At 41.4% G+C, this 17179-nt stretch overlaps 1 protein-coding gene across 2 annotated transcripts; it reads left to right on the top strand.

Moving 5' to 3' along the window:
- Positions 1–792: 792 nt before the first annotated feature.
- per3 (period circadian clock 3) lies at positions 793–16749 on the top strand. 2 transcript variants are annotated; one of them, XM_083938629.1, is made up of 22 exons: positions 793–931; positions 4808–5238; positions 6052–6209; positions 6305–6423; positions 7208–7406; positions 7888–7939; positions 8390–8538; positions 8743–8821; positions 8908–9014; positions 9193–9349; positions 9572–9680; positions 9933–10061; positions 10146–10254; positions 10357–10468; positions 10574–10713; positions 10809–10970; positions 11339–11590; positions 11673–12547; positions 13384–13570; positions 13801–13987; positions 15058–15208; positions 15293–16749. In XM_083938629.1, exons 2-22 carry the CDS (start codon positions 4952–4954, stop codon positions 15413–15415), a joined length of 3843 nt encoding a protein of 1280 aa, XP_083794755.1. In that variant the 5' UTR covers positions 793–931; positions 4808–4951; the 3' UTR covers positions 15416–16749. The 2 variants fall into 2 exon arrangements, with proteins under 2 accessions (XP_083794755.1, XP_083794754.1); XM_083938628.1 differs by having other exon boundaries at positions 6049–6209.
- The last annotated feature ends 430 nt before the right edge of the window (positions 16750–17179 follow it).

Raw genomic sequence — 17179 nt, 5'->3', positions numbered from 1 at the left:
TAGACATCAGGGAGGCCAGCTCGATAGATATTTCTAAAAGTAAGCTAAAATCTTATCTCTTCACTTTAGCTTTTAATTAACCCCTAGTTATTTTTTTACCCAATTTTAACTGAATTTTAATTAATTTCTATTATCTGTTTTTAATCCTTACTCTCTTTTTTTATTGTATTTTTAAGTGGGTCTTGTTCTGAAGATGTTGTTGTATGTATTTTATTGTTAGCTTGTTTTACTTATTTATTATCTTCTATCTATTTGGCACATATAAATCCCATATATTCCTATTTTCATGTTCATTCTGTGTCATTTTAATGTGAAGCACTTGTTGCATGTCATTTCTTTGTTGTACAGCACTTTGAGCTGCATTTCATGTATGAAATGTGCTATATCAATTACGCCTATCTTGTGATTCTTGCAATTTGATACAACAAAAAAAACATATTACCGTTAATATGTCAAATAAATGACGACAAATCAAGATCAAAAGTTTCTTGTCAAACGCATCAAGATGTGTGAAGTGCATAATCGGGACCAAAATAGTTCATTCATTCAGTAGTAGAGGGGTGGATGATGCAGCGGGGCTTGTAGTGGGGTCGGTGCTGGCTTGTTGTCCCTCTGTTGCGTAACATGTAGATCCACGTGAACCGCCAGCAAGCCGTGACAGACCGCGGTCTCGGAAACGCCCACTTTGCGGTATTTGTCCAATCACGAGATAGATGCAATATTTATCTGCCCAATCATCGCGGAGTGGGCGGAGCCATGTCGCGATGGCCTCACGTTGCACAAATGTGTCAAGCGCTTCGGAATAGATGACGGTTTTAACGTACGTGACCGAATCACAGATACGTTTAAAGAAATATATACGTTTAATGCAATTTAATTCAAAGTAGTTTATCGGATAATGAAACGGAGACACACGTGGAGTCAAAGAAAGGTAAATATTCCATCAAGGGACCGACGATTTAGAGAGTTAGCTAAACGGGCTAAGCTGGCCACCTCGGTCACAAAGAGAGAGCAGGGTAAAGTAAACAAATTCAGTGTGGCCGTTGTGTTGTATTCTTTAGTCCCAGAGTGTGTATTATGTAGTTTCAGCTGGATACTGGATACACAACTCCCACCAGTTCAGTAGGACGCGGCTGTAAGCAGTGGTCAGTGTTGTTGCTGTTAACATGTCTGCTATAAGTCAGGAGGCTACTGTCTTAAGAGTGTCAGGATTTACTAACGTGCACATTCTTTACTTATATTATAATTTGTCTCAAAATGTAATATGCAGATGTGTGGCAATAATGTTTTTTTAAATTCATGTCATAATGGCGGTTGTGCTGTCTGTGCTCGTGTAAAGCCATAAGCTTTACGTTGTAACTGGTAACGTCAGTGGTGGTTACTGGGTTTGCTGAGGTTCCTGGGTTCATGTGGGCAGGGAGGGTAGTGAACCGTCAAATGAGTGTCAGGTTTGTTTTGAGTGGGATCAGGTCTTGGGGCTGTTGTTGAAGATTTTCTTTTTTCTGCTGGATGGAGGCATGAGAGACAGGTATCAGTGATGACTTTAATTCTTCTTTCATATCAGTTGTATTTGTGTTTGTTTACTTATTAGAGCGATAACATTGTTATTTTTTTGTTTTTTGAGGTGACCTATGTATGACCTTTTTCAAAGATGTAAACATAAATGTTTTAAATGGGCGCAGGTTTGTTTTACCTGTTGCAGTGGATGTGAATGACATTAACTGATAGGAAGTTAACCAGGGCCAAGGTTGTTGCCTAGCAATGGAATTCCGCTGAAAAGATCTTTAAATGCACTTACAAGGGTCACTACTACCTCTGGCTGCATGCACTTCAACTCATAAATACTTAACTGGTTGTCATAAGTCAGTTAGCCCATCTTCACCTAAATCTTATATATTATTTTTCCTTCTGGAATTAATGTCAACATTAAGGTAGATCGTAGAGCTATAACGATTATTAATTGCCAACTATTTTGATTATTTTTCATGCAAGAATGGTAGAAACTGCTGTTTCAGCCTCTGAAATATGGATATTTTGGGCTTTTCTCTGTTTTATGTTATATGGAACTGAATATATGTGGGTTTTGGACTGACAGAAAGACACATTGGACTTTTAGAAACTGGTTTTCACTTTTTAATTTTTTTTTTACTATCTAACGAATTGTATAGACAAAAATATTGATTGATTAATCTAGAAAAAAATTGGCAGATTAATTTATAATGAAAGTAATTGTTAGTTGCATCCCTAGTAGACGGACCACGTTAACATTTTGCCAGTCTGTGAATAATATGTTTTAAAATTATGATTTTCATAGCCATATGATGTTACCCATAGAAATACAATTCTATTTCTACGGTGTTGTTCTGGCAGGCTGGGTTGCTTCCCACCAGAGATGGTTCAAATCATGTCTGAGAAGCTCTATGAGATGCCAACATCAATCATTTTATTGCTTTTTATTTATGTTGTTGCATCCATCTACACATCTATCTTCACATACAGCTGAAGGCATCAAAGCGGACATACTAACTAAGTTATCAAACAAACATTTCAGAAAACAAACGGAGACAGACAGAGGACATTCAGGAGACAATTTGGTTGTTCATTGACCTGGAATTTCAGTCTAGCATATGGCCACAATTATGAATATGACTTCTATAGCCCTATTCGGATGGGTCAAGGTCATGTTTACCGGAGGTTTTAGTCCTGTGCAAACATATTTTTGAAGAAGCACTTTTTCTAGATAATCGAATCTGTCCTTTAGTTTCATGTTTCCTTAATTTTGTGATATCAGGAATAGGGATCGACTGATATGGATTTTCTAAGGCCGATGCCGATACAGATTTTTTTTCATCGTGGATACTACATTTGATCCCTCAATTGACATCATAAAAGTTACATAATGATGATAACAAATGTTACGAGTCTCAATTTTAAAAAAGGAACATTTATTGATCTTAAAAAAGGCGTCTCTAGCAACATGGAACTGCCTGTGGACGCCTGTCTGTAAATAATGCCGGAAAGACGAGTAACGGCGAACCCAGCACCCTGCATCGGCCGATACGATACACCTAAAAAACACAAATATCGGTCTATCACTAATCAGGAAGCTACGTAGCACACACATTGAGACAGGGAGGTGATGTCAGTGCGTAAGTCGAGTAACCCCTCCCACCTCTGGTAGAATTCAGGGATTTCTTAATCCCGTGCAAATTGGCCATTTATATTACAGATGTCCTGAGGTAAGGCTATTTACCCCACGTCCCCACATTAAACTAATCCTGTCCGAATAGGGCTTATGTCTACAAACATTAGTAACGTCTACAGTACAAAATCATGAACAGTGTGAAATATAAATAAACAACTTTAGTTTTCGTTTCTTGATCATTTTCATATTATATGATCGTTCAGTCTGGGAGTGATAGTGTGTTCCAACCACCAATTTTATTGGTGCAACTAAACTTTTGTTTACATTTGGATTGTAATTTACTTTGAACTAGAATTCAAAGTCACACCTTTCCCCACTGAGAAGTGGGGTATAAAAATACTAATTACTAACCTGCCTCAGCACCTTGACCTTGGCTATATCAGGTCTGTTTGTGTGCTGTAAAATTAAGGCAGGGCCAGAGCATTATCCCTACACCATCACATGTTTGCTTCTGTACGTTTTACGCACACAGTACAAATATAATGTCTCAAGTAATAGGATGGCTTGTACACTCTGAATTGAGCAAGCTGGTTATGTAATCCTGCAGTGACGACCTGTTGAACAACACAGGATATTTTCATTGGCTCCTGTGTTTATCTCTGTGTGTCTCCCTCTTTGTTCGCGTCTCGCCTATCTTGTGTCACTGCCATGTGTACAGTAGCAGGTGGTAGCACAGTTTTTATTTTTATTTTTCACAAAGGTATTATGGTTATAAAAACTGCAGTTGGAAACAAAATGCAAAAGAAGGTAGATGTATTACCTCTGTGTTCATTGTAATGTTTCATTATGTTGAGTTTGATTTAAAAAAAAAAAAAAACTATTTTGAATGTGGGGTGGGCTACTCTTTATCTGTAATAAGAATTAAATAAGGTGTGTCTGTGTGTGTCTGTGTGTGTGTGTGTGCTTATTATTGTGTTATATCGGCTGTGTGTAAAGGCTGACATTGGGCAGAGTTGTACCTGCTGTTGGTGGTAGTGATGGATGAATTGTGCCCATATGTGCGTGAATCGTAGATGATGGGAGTGAGTCAGAAAGCAGTGAGCGAGCCAGTTTGATAGTCAGACAGCCCAATTGTGTTACATAACAAGGCAGATTGTGTTGTCGTTTGAGAAATGAAAAACAAAGTCTTGTTGCACGTAACATTTGTTTATATTTGCTATATGGTTTTTTTTGTGCTTTTGCCACATCGAACTTGGTGCAAGTTTTTGGCACTTAAATTTGTGCATTTCCTGCCTCAATAGATATTGTTCCCGGCAGACACACGATAGCAGGCAAAGCACAGGTGTTACTAACTAATTACTTTAACAATGGCTCTGGGTCATTCAATGCTCCGGGAAAAGCCGTGCCTGAAACATACACACCTAAATACTGTAGAATGCAACAACAATCATATTCCTACGCTATCTGATTGACATCTCAAGAGTATTAACTGGAAAAAGTAAGAATATTATAACACACTCATATTTTTTTTCAGTCACAGGTTTCACATAGCAAAGACACTTTCTCAGATATTTGCTATTGCTTCCGTCTTGTGAATTAAATCCTGCAAACTTTGTTCTGACACAGTTTCTTAACATCTTTATTATTTCCTTTACCTTACAGTGCTTAAGGCAGATCCTCACATCCTACATTCAGCGCTGTTTGACTATACATCATCATCATTTATTGTCACCACATGGAACCCATTTGCCTTGTTGAACATATGAAGACCTCTACTGACCACTCTGTCTGGACAAATTACTATTGATGTGTGACCAAAGTGTGGAGATGCTTGGAGGTGACAGCAGTCCAGATGGGGAGGAGCCTACGTTGCTGTCAGCCACGGGAGGAGGTGCAGAGGAGGCAAGGGTGTCGTCAGGGCTGCAGGACGGCGTGGTGCAGTCGGAGCGTCTTGGGAGCGAGGAGAGCGGAGCTTCAGGTGGAGAAGTGGGACAGGAAGACGAGGAGATGACAAGTGGATCGCATGACCTCTCTTCCTCGGCTAATCACAGCCCTGGTAGTGTCACAGGATCTACCTCAGCTTCAACCAAGAGGTATTTGCCTGATTGCATGTATCTCGACTTCTTTTGCGTATATATACACATCATACCACAGTGACTCAGATTACTGCCATGTCTCTCCATTAATCTCAAAATAAGTACAAAATACAGCATTAGGGCTGGGCAATAATTGGTGATCATTTATCATCTTTGGATGCAAACGTATTGTGATAAATCCATATATGGTGATACACAATTATGTATTCTAAACTGTATAACAAGCACATGCTAACTCATCAGAAAATCTTATGTGAAAAAATTTGAGTTTATATTTTAATTTTGTGAAGATGTTGACACCAGTTTACTTGAACTTGGGTTTTATTTTTGTAGCTCTAGCTGTCGGTTGTGTAAATTACCACATTGCACTCACCAAAGTAAAAGCTGAGAACTCCAATGGAGCAAACGACACAACCATTCAGAGGATCATACAGGTGGTAAACAAGACAGTTCAGCCCGATTACTCATATTATAGATTTATTTTGGAGGCAAAAACAAAAGTCAGTGTGGCTATGGCTATGGCTATGGCAAGTATGAAAGGTAGACGTTGTACCAGAACGTTTGAACTGTGATGAGTATTTACAACCATCAGTTTTGGTTGTGATTTTACCATTTTACTAAACTGTATTTAGAATACTATTGTATACTACTATCTTTGGGGACAGGTTTCTTACTGTGAGTCTGGAATCTGAGACAATCTCCCAGTAAATCTTCTGCTCCAACTTTCAGCTCATTTAAATCAGGGTTGAAAACCTTTCTATTTGCTACTGCATTTTTAAGTTAAAATCTCTGAATGTGTGTGTGTAGCAGTGAGAATACAGATGGTAACAGAGGGCAGTCCCACAGAGAGGTAATGGTCACAGTGGCTGAGATGAAGAAGAGGATTCCATCAGACAAACGCAGTCGCAGCAAAGCGAGCACTGTGGAGGCCTTACAATATGCACTCAACTGTGTCAAACAAGTTCAAGGTAAAGTGGAAACCTGCGTTTCCGTTTTTGTTATTTCTTGAAAATCCTTCAGTGTTGTTTAAAAGCAACATGTGTGTTTTTGTTGTCCTTTGTAGCCAACGGCGAATACTACAAACTGCTGATGCGAAATGGCCAGGATGAGAAGAGAGCTGCCACTGTTTGCACCCTAGAAGAGTTGGAGAGGGTCACATCTGAGCACAACCTTAAAAACACGGTATAAACAGACTCACACAGATTTATCCTTGCATACTAAGGTTGGGTACTGAACTTGGTACTTTTAAGGGTACCGGCCGGTTTATGTTGGTAGTACCGATTGGCGTTAATTCATTCTGTGACAAATTTTGGTACCTGAGAGTGCGTAAGGGCGAGCTTCTCTGCCCCTCTTCTCGCACCTGCAGCTTGTTCAAATTATAGTCTGGGAAATGGCAAGCTGAAAGTGGTGGCATGTGTGGTTACACATTTCAAAACTTAGCGCAGACAACGCGAACAACGCCCGCTGCAATATAATATAGTATAAATGTGAGTCAAGCGTGGTCGCAGTGTTGTTAAACGTTCATACACAACAGCGTTCTCTATGCCCTGGTGACAGGTGAAGGTTGTAGGGTTTGGGACAGCCCTCCAGGAAGTGCGCTGGGCTTTGAAGCCAATTTGACATAGTAGCCTTACGGTAGAATTGCAACTACTGTGTCCATCACGCGATGTCCTCTGGCCCAAAAATACCTTTCCCATTGACTTACATGTCGAAAGAGACAGTTTTCAGTGTCACTAAACCGCAAAATGGACTGGTTACCAGTACCAATTTCTAGGTGCCGGTATCGGTTCAAATGTGAATAGTACCCAACCATATTGCATACATACGTGCACATGTTGATTTAACTCATGGCTGGGCGTGTGTGTGAATGTATGTGTGTTTACTGATTCTGCGTGCGTCTGACATGGCTCGCTTGTGTGCGTGTGTTTCTACCTGTGCATGCGTACGTCTCTGTGTCTGTGTGTAGGACTCCTTCGTGGTGGTTTTCTCTCTATCGAGCGGCCGCGTGTTGTATGCGTCGGAGCAGGCTCCCAGCATCCTGTGCTGCAAGAGGAAGTTCCTGGAGTCATCCAAATTTGTGGAGCTGCTTTTCCACCAAGATGTTAATGTCTTCTACTCGCACACGGCTCAGCCACATCTGCCACCCTGGAGCAACTCACATACAGGTGTGTTTGAACCACATTTTGAAAAGATCTTTAATATTTTATGCTTTTCTATTTTTTATTTAGTTTCAATATCATTTCAGCATGTAGTAGATAGTTTTAGCTTTTTGTTTTTATTTATTACAATTTGAAGGGAAAATGAGATTCAGCAGCAATCGAAAATAGTTATGTAAATTCTGAAGGCAACTCTGATTTCATAATTGAATACATACATATTCACAACACAAAACAAATGGATTATAAAAATCTGTTGTTTTACCTACTCTTTTTTAACTTATTTAATTTATTTCTAAACAAAAAGTTAGTAATGTTTTAGGTTATTATTTAAATGAACTGTACATTTGACTTTACAGCAGTCTTTGTAATAGATATTTTCTGTCTTTATTTGTATTTGTTTGTACAGTATTGTGAATTCGTGCAGATAACTGAAAGAATGAAAAGAACTGGCAGATAACTCACTTTTCTCTGTTCTTTGCTTCTGCAGCTGGGGTTCTGTTTGACTGTGCCCAGGTCAAGTCTTTCTTCTGCAGAATCAGGTCAGTATCTTCAATCTGTTAAGGATCTTCCCTCTAGTAGGCCTGCCACAGATATGCAATTTCACAATAAAAGAATCTCTGTGGAAAAAATCTGATGTGTTCAGAAAATATTAATCCCACATCTTATTTCACAACATTATCTCGGACACAATTGCAAATCTTTACCAATAATAATCAGTACACACACAGCTGAAGCTCCCTTTTTAAAGCACTTCATGCATCCTGCCAACCCCATAGAACTATGTGAGTCATACAGCCAAAGTTTGGATTATTGTATGTATTGTTCCACAGTAATTGTGTAACATGTGTGTAGGAGAATGATGAATGTAGGTATAGCCGTAGTCTGCATTTGTTTGATCATCTCAAGTTTGACATGCATTTTTGTTAATATTAGTTTACTGAATTGGACTTCATAAATAACTGTAGAAATGAAAACCATTTATGTTTTAGGGGTGGGAAGGACCGTGAGGGTGAGATGCGTTACAACCCATTTCGGGTAACGCCCTACCTGCTGACAGTGCAGGAAACAGGAAGCAGTGAGGAAGAGGAGGAGCCGTGCTGCCTGGCGCTGGCTGAACGCATCATCTCTGGATACGAGGGTACAATCATTAGCACGACAAACTGCACACAACTCAAACTGCCTTTCCCAAGAAATAGTAAACATCCAGTTGCTTATTTGCTTCCTTTTTTCTCTAATGGATAATATCTGCCCAACTTCCTGCGCATCCATGCCCACCACAGGGATGTTTCTGAGAAAGATCCATTTTATATATCCCTGACATTGATCTTAATTGCTCATGCAGCACCTCGGATCCCCATGGACAAGCGTATCTTCACCACCACGCACTCACCCGGCTGTGTGTTCCTGGAGGTGGATGACAGGTCAGTATACACACGATCAGAGTTTACATTGAGCTTTTTGAATATTGGTTTGTTAATAAAAATAATTTGATGGTCATAACCCACAGGGCTGTGCCGTTGCTAGGATACCTTCCCCAAGATCTGATTGGCACGTCATTGCTGACTTGCATTCACCCAGACGACCGTCCCCTCATGCTGTCTATGCACCGCAAAAGTAAGTGTTCAAGGAGGAAGTTTAAAAATAGAACGTTGTATTTTGAGATGAAAATTTGTCATTGATTTTATCATTGAAGTAAGAAATTGTTAGATTAGCTAATAACACAGATTATAAATTGTTCCTCTAATTTTCTTTTTTCTTTTTTTTTCACTAAAACTCTTCATGCCACATGTAGTCTTGAAGTATGCGGGCCAGTCTCCGTTTGAGCACTCTCCGATGCGTCTGCGCTGTCAGAATGGAGACCACATCACATTGGACACCAGCTGGTCCAGCTTCATCAACCCTTGGAGCCGCAAGGTGGCCTTTATCATTGGACGGCACAAAGTCAGGACGTAAGTAGCAAAAGCACAAAATAAAACATTTTAAATTGTTCAGAGTCTCAGTGCTTCTTATGTGCTCCGGGTTACCGGGGGTTTGTTATTTGCATAGTCTGTCTTGTAATCCAACTGTGTGACTGGAAAGTGTTGTAGCAACGCTATTGTTGCTAAAAGCGTTATGAAATTTAATGACATCATAATAACGATGACATTGTGCTGCTGTTTTTTTGGCGCCAGGAGTCCACTGAATGAGGATGTGTTTGCTGCCCCGACTAATGAGAATGTCCCAGTCACCCATGAGGAAATAAAAGATCTGCAAGCAAAGATTTATAAGCTATTCCTGCAGGTCACTATTTCAATGCAGTTCATTCAAATATATCATTCAATGATAATAACAGTAAGGCATTTGAAGGCCACTGTTGGCTTTTTTGACATTTTTTATTATCTAACTATATAATTGATATATTAATTGATATTGAAAGCAAGTTGCTGTCCTAGACCACACACATGCCCATTTATACAATTTATACAAACACACAAACGCTCTACTCTCTCAGAATTTCTCAATTACCTTCACTTTTTGTGTGTCTCTCCACAGCCGGTTCATAACAATGGATCCAGTGGTTATGGCAGTTTGGGGAGTAACGGCTCTCATGAGCACTACATCAGCGTGGCTTCTTCAAGTGACAGCAATGGTAACCTGTGGGAGGACTCACACCGGGAACCGGTGAGACATCACAGCTCAGGAAGCCAGTGGTAACTCTGCCGTCAAGGTTAACAACATTGATACATTGTCTGTGTGCTATTGCAGATGACTTTGCAGCAGATTTGCGCTGATGTTAATAGAGTCAAGAGTTGGGGCCAGCAGGCTTATCTGGGATCCAACCTCAAAACTCATATTCTTGGCAAACCAGCCACAGGTAAGGCAGCCTCAAGTACAAATGCAAAACTTAAAATATATTGTATTTAAATGGGCAAATACTTTAAAAATAATGGCTAAAAATTACCTTTTATTCCCCTAGCACGGCTGCCCCCTGCAGTGTCCAACCCTGAGGTCAGAGATCATGAAGAAGACAGGAAGCAAACACACCTTCCCTCCTATCAGCAGATCAACTGTGTGGACAACATTATCAGGTATGTGTTGGTTGCTTCATCATGCCACTCTCTGTTTTAGTTTATTATATGCTGAAGCAACTAATTCCTGTCACACCATTAATTGTGTGCGTTTGTGTGTTCCAGATATTTGGAGAGCTGTACAGGCCCAGCCCTCAAGCGGAAGAGTGAATCTCATTCCTTCGCCAGCTCCTCTTCCTCATCTTCTACCTCAGAAGACGACAAGCCCGCTGAAGCAACTGACGCAGCTCAGGCCAGCTCAGATGGTATAAACACACCATATACACCTCAAAAGAGTCCTTTTTTGTGGTCCTTGCAAAAGTAAAATTAACTGTTATAGTTGTTTCTCCTCACTTTCCAGTGGTGTTGGACAGTTCAGCCTCAGTGGCCCCGACGGCAGCAGCTGTTGTTGGAGCCCCTCTGACAGACATCACAATGTCAACTAAGGCCATGAGTGTAGTTTCTGTCACCAGCCAGTGTTCATACAGCAGCACTATTGTTCATGTACCCCAGCCGGAATCAGGTACATAAACATACACTTACATATGCGTATCAAATCATGGGGGTCAGATACATTTTAATAAGCCTCATATGAGAGTTAAATCTTTATTTTGAATTGTTTGTGGAAAAACTGGGGGAATTGATTTTACAGTAGGAAGAGGGGCAGGAAAATCAAAAGGTAGAGCAAGCAGGGGATGCATATTTTATACATGAGCTCTGCTGTGCCCCCTTTATAACCAGCACAATTGATGAGCATGGTCGCCAAAATGAAGCAGGCTGTGTTTCCTGACGCTTCACAGCGATTTAGAGTCCGGTGGGAACCTGTTGTTAGGGAGGAAAGGCCTGTAAACTTTCTGTTGAACATGTTTTTTCCTTGATGTTCTTCCACAGAGGCCACGGCGCTGGAGGATGCCCCGATGGGCAGTGAGCCTGCTGATGCTGCTCCGACCCCTGTCCGTCCTGCCCCAAGCCCCGCCACAGAGGAACGAAGGGTTATAGGTCTCACCAAGGAGGTGCTGTCAGCTCACACCCAGAAGGAGGAGCAAGAGTATGTGGACCGATTCCGTCATCGCATCCTCCAGAGCCCCTACAGCTCCTATCTGCAGCTGGACAACAGCTCTATGGCTCACTCCCATCACCCAGGTATGTATTTACTTTTTAATGTGAGTAACAATTTGTGGATTTAGTGGCTGGTATTCTACAGCCTGTGTCTATCTCATCACAGGCGACTACCTACGTCCTGTGAGCGCTGTTGGGTTGAATCGCTCTCGGAAAGGAAAGCCCAGACACAAGCGCCCCAAACCCCAGGGTTCCTCAGATAGCTACACTTCCCCAGCTGGCCCTCCTCGTTGTGTCCCACACTCCTCCTGGCCCTCCTCAGAATCCTCTCAGCCCCAGATGGAGGCACCATACAGTCAAACATCCCAACTCCATGCGCCATTCTTCCCCATGATGGCAACCCAGCCTTCCCCGGTGCAACCGCCCAGGCCACAGCAGCTCCCTGGAGCAAATCCCATGGTCCTGCAGCCTGCCGACCAAACCCAGCTCAACTACAACTTCAACATCATGCGGCCTGCTCAGAGCCTGCCAGGCATGCAACAAATCCAGATGGACCCCTTTCAAAATCTGCAGAATATCCAGAACTTTCAGAACCTGCAGCCCATGGCTCCTGTCCAGGGAATCAACCCTTACGCGACTCAGTTCATGGCTGTTATGCTGCCCAGCTACCCACCATTCACTGCAAGCTACCCGTCCATTTACCCAACGCCCAGTCCTTCCATGTTGCCCCAGGTACCCATCACCATGGCAGGCTTTGTTCCTGACGGTGTCCCCTTCCCTCAATCCCAGCCCCAGTTCCAAGCCCAGCCTGTCCCCCTCACTCAAACCTGCCTGGGCCCTCTGCTCTGCCCGCCCAGGCCCAGCTCCTCTGTCGGGGAAGAGGAGGAGGCAGCTGGTCCCCGGGCTTTATTCTCCAGCTCTCGCTCAAGTTCTCCACTGCAGCTGAACTTGCTGCAGGAGGAGTTGCCAAAGCAGAGTGAAGGGCAGAGCAGCACCGGGCACAACCACGCAGAAAGTCTCAACGAACAGCATGCCCACCAGGTCAGTCTGTCATACATACCCATTATATGTTGATAAACAGTACTTAGTAGGGCTGCCGCGATTAGTCGTTATAATCAATGACGTTGACGCTGAAAAGGCGTCGACATCAATATTTTGAATCTATGCATAATTCTTACTTTTTCTAAAAGGATTCAATACATTCCTGTCATCAGTGTTTCTCTTATATTCATGGTGCACTGGCGGTGCTGATGAGCGCCGCTTCACACGGTCTGCTCTTGTGTTTTACCGAGTGGTGAAATACAAGGGCACAGACCATGGCACATATGTATGCCGCTACATGGTCGCTACAGAGCAGCAGAGCTCAGCCATTATAACTAACAGCTGCTTACCGATCACGGAAGCTGCGGCAAATCTAATTTAATCTGATGTGGTTCATGGGGAAAAGTAACTGATAAATAACTAAGATATTTAAAGAAACTTTAAATTGTTGGATCTGAGAAGAGGGATGTGTGGTGGTAGAATGGGTTAGTTTTGTTCACCAAAACTGAAATAATAAGTTCTCTTTTTGTTATTTTAGCCTAATACTTTTTTAAATGTTGTTGTTGCCAGTTAGTTTGTTGTTTTGATCTACAGTTTAACATGTAAACTTTTGCTTTGTGCTGCATTATACAATGGTCAGAATAAAATGAATGAATAACATAAATGAAACAGTCAATTTGATTTTTTTTGGAAGAAAATGATTTACGATAAAATAGTCTATAGATCAATTGTTAAAAATAGTCGTTAGTGGCATCCCTAGTACATAGCTCTTCCAACTATAATCACAGCAAAAGTAGTTGGCTTAGTTCTGACTGTTAAACATTTCTCTGGATCAGGGTGATAACCCCAGTGACTCTGGGAACCACGATGCCCAGTCTACATCCAGTGAGCTGCTCGAGCTGCTTCTGCAGGAGGATGCCAGGTCTGGGACCGGCTCCAATGCCTCAGGCTCTGGGTCAGGGGATTCTGGAGGCTCCCTGGGATCTGGATCTGGCTCCAATGGAACCGCCACCTCACACACTGGTAAGAGGGACAAAACCAATGCATACAATACACACATAAACAAATAAAAAAATAATTAACTTGAAACAATCTGCACACATTTAATTTAAATACATTTTACTAATGAGCATGCAAATGAGTAAAACAATCAAATCAAGCAATGCAGTTGAGGATACTTTAAGACAGAAGAACAACAGTTCCACTTATTAGTAGGGTGAAATGATTGATGCAGAGTATTCCCTGGCTTACAGGCAGCAGTAACAGCAGCAAATACTTTGCTAGTAATGATTCATCGGACACATCACGCAAAGCCCGTAAGAGCCAGGAGCCATCGGCAGACCGCCAACACAGCTTTGACACTCGGGCAGAGAACTCACTGTGGACCATGGTCCAGCACACGCCTGATCATGTCATGATGACGTACCAGATCCACACCAGGTACAAACACAACACCACACTTACCTTGACCACTTCACTAATGATAAACAATAAAACGGATTTGCCTTAGACATCACACTTTGAAACATTTCAACCTGAGCAGAGCATCAATGTGAGTTGAATTTTTACTTTAAAAGCAGTACTCACTAAATAAAATTATATTTAGATTCTACTTATCAAACAATGCCATTGCCCTTTTTACAATGTTTTGTTGCTATGTTTTTAGATCAAGACTTCTTGAATATAAATTCTTTGAATCACACTTGGCAAATATACCCTTTTTAAAGCATCTCTTACATGTATCGTCAAATTTATATATTTAATTTAATTTTACAATCTCAAAGAGATTCTTCATTAATTTATTAGCATCATAGCTACTTCTCAAACCTGGATTTAACAGACACTTAACTTTTCTGGACAATCACTGTGCATCCTCTGAGTTCTCCTCTTCTGAGGGTAGCTGTTTAGGCGGGTATTCAGACCAGATCAGGTAGTCTAACGAAAATCCAGTAGTCCGTTTAGGCTGCAGCAGTGGAAGTTGCAGGGTGTTGGTGGTTGAAACAGACTCAACTTTTGGAGAAACACATCCAGACGTCATGCGATCAGACTTGTCAAAGTCATTAAGGTGGTGTGAGTCCTTTACAGTAAATGGTTAACATCCTGCCTCTCTAACTGCCACAAGAAACAACTAAAAAAACTAAGAGGGTAAAAAAAACAAAAACACAAGCACTAAACTGTTTGTGTAACAGCTGATTGTTTCCCTCTGTCTCTTCTTTCTCTCTTTTCCGTGAAATGAAGCTGCCTTCGAGTGCAGTCGGAAATGTTGAGATCATAACAACGATGTGATGGAAAACAAAACCCAAGGGGGACTTCAAGTGTGCTAAAGCCCTCACCCCCACCCCGCTTGTATAACCTTTATAGTATAAAATAAAATATTTTAAATGATCCCCAAAAAAACAATTACGTCAGGGAGGGATATCAAAAGAATCCCCGTCCGAGAAATCGTTCCCTGGTTTGATGTAATTTAACACTTTCTCTTTGCCTTGTATCTTGTCTTTTCTCTCTTCCAGGGACCAGAATGAGGTGTTGTCAGAAGACAGGGAGAAGCTTCAGGTACTTCAGCCCCTCCAGCCTTGGTTCAGCCAGGAACAGAGAGAGGAGTTGGCTGAGGTCCATCCCTGGATCCAACAGCACACCCTCCCAGAAGAGATAGACACACAGGTTGGGCATCTGATCACACTCACAAAAAATCTCTTCAACTTTCTGCTCACCTGAACTAACATTTAATATCTTTGTGTCTTACAGGGTTGTGTGGGTTGCAATTTGGGCAAAGGGGTCTCCCACTCCCCTCACCCTACTGCCCCAGACAGTTCTTCCCCTCTGGAGATCCCCCAGCAGGACTCCGTTGGATCTTTGCTGGACACTTGAGAGACCTGGACTCCAACTACCCAGTTCACAACAAACCAGCCCTGCCAGAACCTCAACTCCCACCATGTATCTCTTCTGACTAATTGGGAGAAGTGGATTCCTATGCTTTAGTTTGATGTTTAACATGTTTTGTAAAGGTATCAGGAGCTGGACCAGACTCTGAGTAATGGATGAGGCTAAAGAGACAGGCATTTTCTCTCAGCCAGCCTAATGTGACTGCCTTCATCGGACCATTAAATGTTATACCTCTCTTATTGTTGTGTTCATAGACACCTTTAGGGGTTAAGTTTGTATTTAAAAATTACCAGTAACTGGCGCCATGAACCACTTGACACTAAATATGGGAAGATGGTCCTATGGTTGTTGCCCCCTGAACATGAGCACTGTGTACACAGACACACACAGTCTGTCGGACCTGTGTGACTGGGTGAAAACAGACAAAGATGGTGCTGGCACAGTTTAAGTATCTTAACACACACCAAACTCTTCTCCAGAGATGCAGGTTGTACAGTACGTGTACCACATGGACTCCTTCAACTGCATAGTACTTGCCATGGTCAACACATGGTGGATTTTTTTGATGGACATGAAGACAAAGACACATTTTCTGCGGTCTGTTTATAATGTTCAGATTCTAGTCTTGTACGTTAAATTGTTATTGGAGTGTATTCTCTTATTCCTCTTGTCTAGAACATCAGTTTTTATGTTATTCTGACTCACGAACAGCAGCAAACATAATGATCAATTCAAATTGAATTTAGTGCTACAACACAAGTCCAACCCAATGTCCAAAATGTCTTGTAGTGAGTCCATTCTCAACTCAGTATCCCAGTCATTACACTACAGTACCTGTAGCTTACCCTTTTAAATGTAAACACACAGCATAGCCCCAAATGTTATCTGATCCTGGGTTTACTGACTGAATTAATTTTCTCTTGGACTCTGTCTGGCTGAATGGCTGTGTATGTATGTGTGTAAGAAGGAGACGGACATGTTAATTAACTAACCTGTTGCAGTTTGGTGAATGTTGTTACGCTTTTTCCTCATATTGGCTTCAGATTGCAAATGTCTGTGTGTGTGTCAGTTCGAGAGCTGCTTCCTTCGATACAGTTGTCCAAAAGTGCAAGACAGACCAGGGTTTTCTACCATTTTTAGATTGAAATACAGTATTGTGTATTTTATAGCTAAGGACACAAAACAAACTTCACAAAGTGTATAAAAAGCCATTTGTCTTGAATTCAGGGACTGTTTGTTTGTGACACAAAAGAATGAATAAATGAACTATGTACCTAACGTGTACTTACGTGAATGTCTGTTAAGCACAATAAATAAATAAGCACAAAAATAAGTATACCTACTATCATGGATAAAGTTGTACAGCTTATACACTCATCAGTGCTACCAGTAGATGGCAGACATCAGGGGCAAAGCGTGTACATACTGTACAAGTGTGCACTTTACACCACAATCGGGGCCATAACTACCAATGAAGACAGAAGTCATGCCCTTGGTATTTTTTAATGTTTGGGGCCTGGAGGATTTTACTTGCCACAAAATCAAATGTCTTTTTAAAGCTAATTCTCACATGTCATGTAAATTTGGGTGGTCAAAACATGAAGATACAATTTAAAAGGATTTTGTATTTTCTACCAGAATCATTTCCAAGCTTTTAAATCATAGAAAATCAGAAATGCATTGCATCAGTTGAAAAAGTACAGTCTGAACACACAAGCAGGTAATAACATTATAGACTGGTTTAATTGC

Source organism: Echiichthys vipera, assembly GCF_963691815.1.
Source record: "Echiichthys vipera genome assembly, chromosome: X".
In the NCBI taxonomy this organism is placed as follows: Eukaryota; Metazoa; Chordata; class Actinopteri; order Perciformes; family Trachinidae; genus Echiichthys; species Echiichthys vipera.
Note: the sequence above shows the minus strand (reverse complement) of the source record. Positions and strands in the feature narration are given on the sequence as shown.